This window comes from Mus pahari, chromosome 8 (genome assembly GCF_900095145.1).
Source record: "Mus pahari chromosome 8, PAHARI_EIJ_v1.1, whole genome shotgun sequence".
NCBI lineage: Eukaryota > Metazoa > Chordata > Mammalia > Rodentia > Muridae > Mus > Mus pahari.
This window is the reverse complement of record NC_034597.1, coordinates 27157615-27159916: the sequence shown is the minus strand read 5'-3', so window position 1 is coordinate 27159916 and position 2302 is coordinate 27157615. Positions and strand designations below refer to the sequence as shown.

At 40.5% G+C, this 2302-nt stretch overlaps 1 protein-coding gene across 1 annotated transcript in view; it reads left to right on the top strand.

The window, feature by feature from the left end:
• Positions 1-1323, top strand: part of LOC110325986 (ral guanine nucleotide dissociation stimulator-like) — a 2055-nt gene extending 732 nt beyond the window's left edge. Inside the window, exon 3 of the mRNA XM_021204153.1 lies at positions 540-1323. Within this exon, the coding sequence (XP_021059812.1) occupies positions 540-843 (304 nt within the window). The 3' untranslated portion in view covers positions 844-1323. The remainder of the gene's footprint in view (positions 1-539) is intronic.
• The last annotated feature ends 979 nt before the right edge of the window (positions 1324-2302 follow it).

The window sequence follows — 2302 nt, the reverse complement described above, 5'->3', positions numbered from 1 at the left end:
TGTGTGTATGTGTGTGTGTGTGTGTGTGTGTGTGTGTGTTTGCATGGATGTGTGTGTCTAGAGAATTGTCAGGATCCAGCAGTATGAAGTATAAAACTGCTTCTCACAGGCTTGGTCCAAGGGAGTGGGCTGCCCAGAGCTGAGACCTTAAAATGGGTATAGCTATCCCCTCTACCATGAAAAACTGTTTAATTCTTCACCCAATATTTCTGATGCCTTGGTCAAAGCACTTCTATGTGTAAAGGAGGTTCTAGAAATATTGGAGTACTCAATAGAGATGTGTCCAAGTAGAGACCCATGAAGGATAATCCAAGGGACATCATGACAACTGAGATATCTGGATAAAGATGTTTGTGTTCATATTTACGCAAATATATTAAAAGTGCCTACTGTGTGCAGGTGAACTAATAATTCTGAAAGCAGATAGAACTTGCAGGATTTGGACTCCATTCCTTTCCAGGAGTCACACTGACCCCTAGATGTCTTTAAGGTGGGGAGCATGGGACTTTACAGGTGACATTCTATCTGATTTTCTCTAGCTATGAATACTTCCGCCCTAATTCTGAAGAGGATGAACAAGTAAAGAACACCCTCTGTAGCTTCCTGAACACATGGATGGACCAGAACACTGAGGACTTCTGTCAGACCTCAGACCTGCTCCCTCTAAATTATCTGAAGACCTACTTGAGTATGAACATGCCAGATTCGGATCTTAATGCCCGTGTCAATAGGCTCCTGACCCAGTTGCAGAAAGAACAGGCCAGCATTTCACAGGCCAAAGATGAGGAAGACTCAGATCTGGGGAGCAACACATCCTTATACCCAGAGCTTGACGGATATTAACAAGCAGGGAAAACAGCCATTCTGGAACCAGAACCAACTGGTGTACCAGAGCTGGAGAGCACAAAAACCACCAGAAGTTTCTGTGACCCATGTTTAGTTACAGCCAGATGTGTCAGCAGCTGTCTAGCCAGCACACCTGATAGCTGCTGTGGAACCTGTGTCTCAGCGTGTCTGTAGAAATAGTGAATCTTTAATGTATCACACCCTTGTTAAAGTGGGTCTACCTACTTAGACAATGGCCCTGTCATCCCTTATCCCTTAGTTGATTCTATCTAGACAGCACCAACTCTCCTACCCCACAGAATCCCCCCTGACTTCAGTCCGGCAGCAGTCACAGCCTCGCAACCAGACTTCCCCTCCCCTGAGAAATAGCATTTTACTCATCCTAATCTTTTCAATGGTGTGTTTAACTATTGTTTGGAATGCATTGTTTGTGCTTGTTTCTCCTTGTCTAAAACAGAACCAATCTAATAATGAGAGAAGATAACTGCAAATTATGAATGCGCTATTTGATAAGAAGTTATTTTAAGATGATTTAAATAGCTCTCATGAGCAAAAACATAATTATAAACATAAATGTAAGCACTTACAATGATTAAATTTTATCCTTTAATTATAACAGGTAAAAGACCTAAGCAGTTATTTCTCTAAAGAAGATATATACATGATCAATAAAGCACATGAAATAATGTTCTACATCATTATTTGTCAGGAAACTATAAACTAAAGCTGAGAAGTAGTATCACTTCAATTTACCAACTCGATTTACATTGAGTTGTCTACACTTTTACAAACAGAAATTCCAAGTGTTGGCAAGGATATGGTATCACAGAATTATGGCTTCCCTACTGTTTGAAGTAATTTGCCAATTCTTCAAAAAGTTAAATAGAATGATGACAATTTTGCTCTTGTAATGAAGTGTACATCCCCAAAAGAATTTAAATCAACATGCAAACAGCCTAAGTGTTCTTCAGTCAATGCATAGATTAATTGTAGTATGTGCTAAAGAATGCCATAGCGAAGGCAAGACTTAAAGTCATTTTGATAAGCTGAGAAGCCAAGTACAAGTCTGGAATTAGGCAAACATTTCCTTAATGAATGGATCTAGGCAGACAGACAGATGGCTTCCAGTGACTTAAGAAGAAGCTGCTTAATGGGTAAAAATGTGCTCTTCAAATGATGAAAGTATTTTCCTTTTTTTAAATTTATTATTATTTTCTTTATTTACATTTCAAATGCTATCCCAAAAGTTCCCTATACCCCATCCCCGCCCCTGCTCCCCTACCCACCCAGTCCCACTACTTGGCCCTGGCTTTCCCCTGTGCTGGGTCATATAAAGTTTACAAGACCAAGGGGCCTCTCTTCCCAATGATGGCTGACTAGACCATCTTCTGCTACATATGCAGCTAGAGACTCAAGCTCAGGGGGTGCTGGTTAGTTCATATTGTTGTTCCACCTA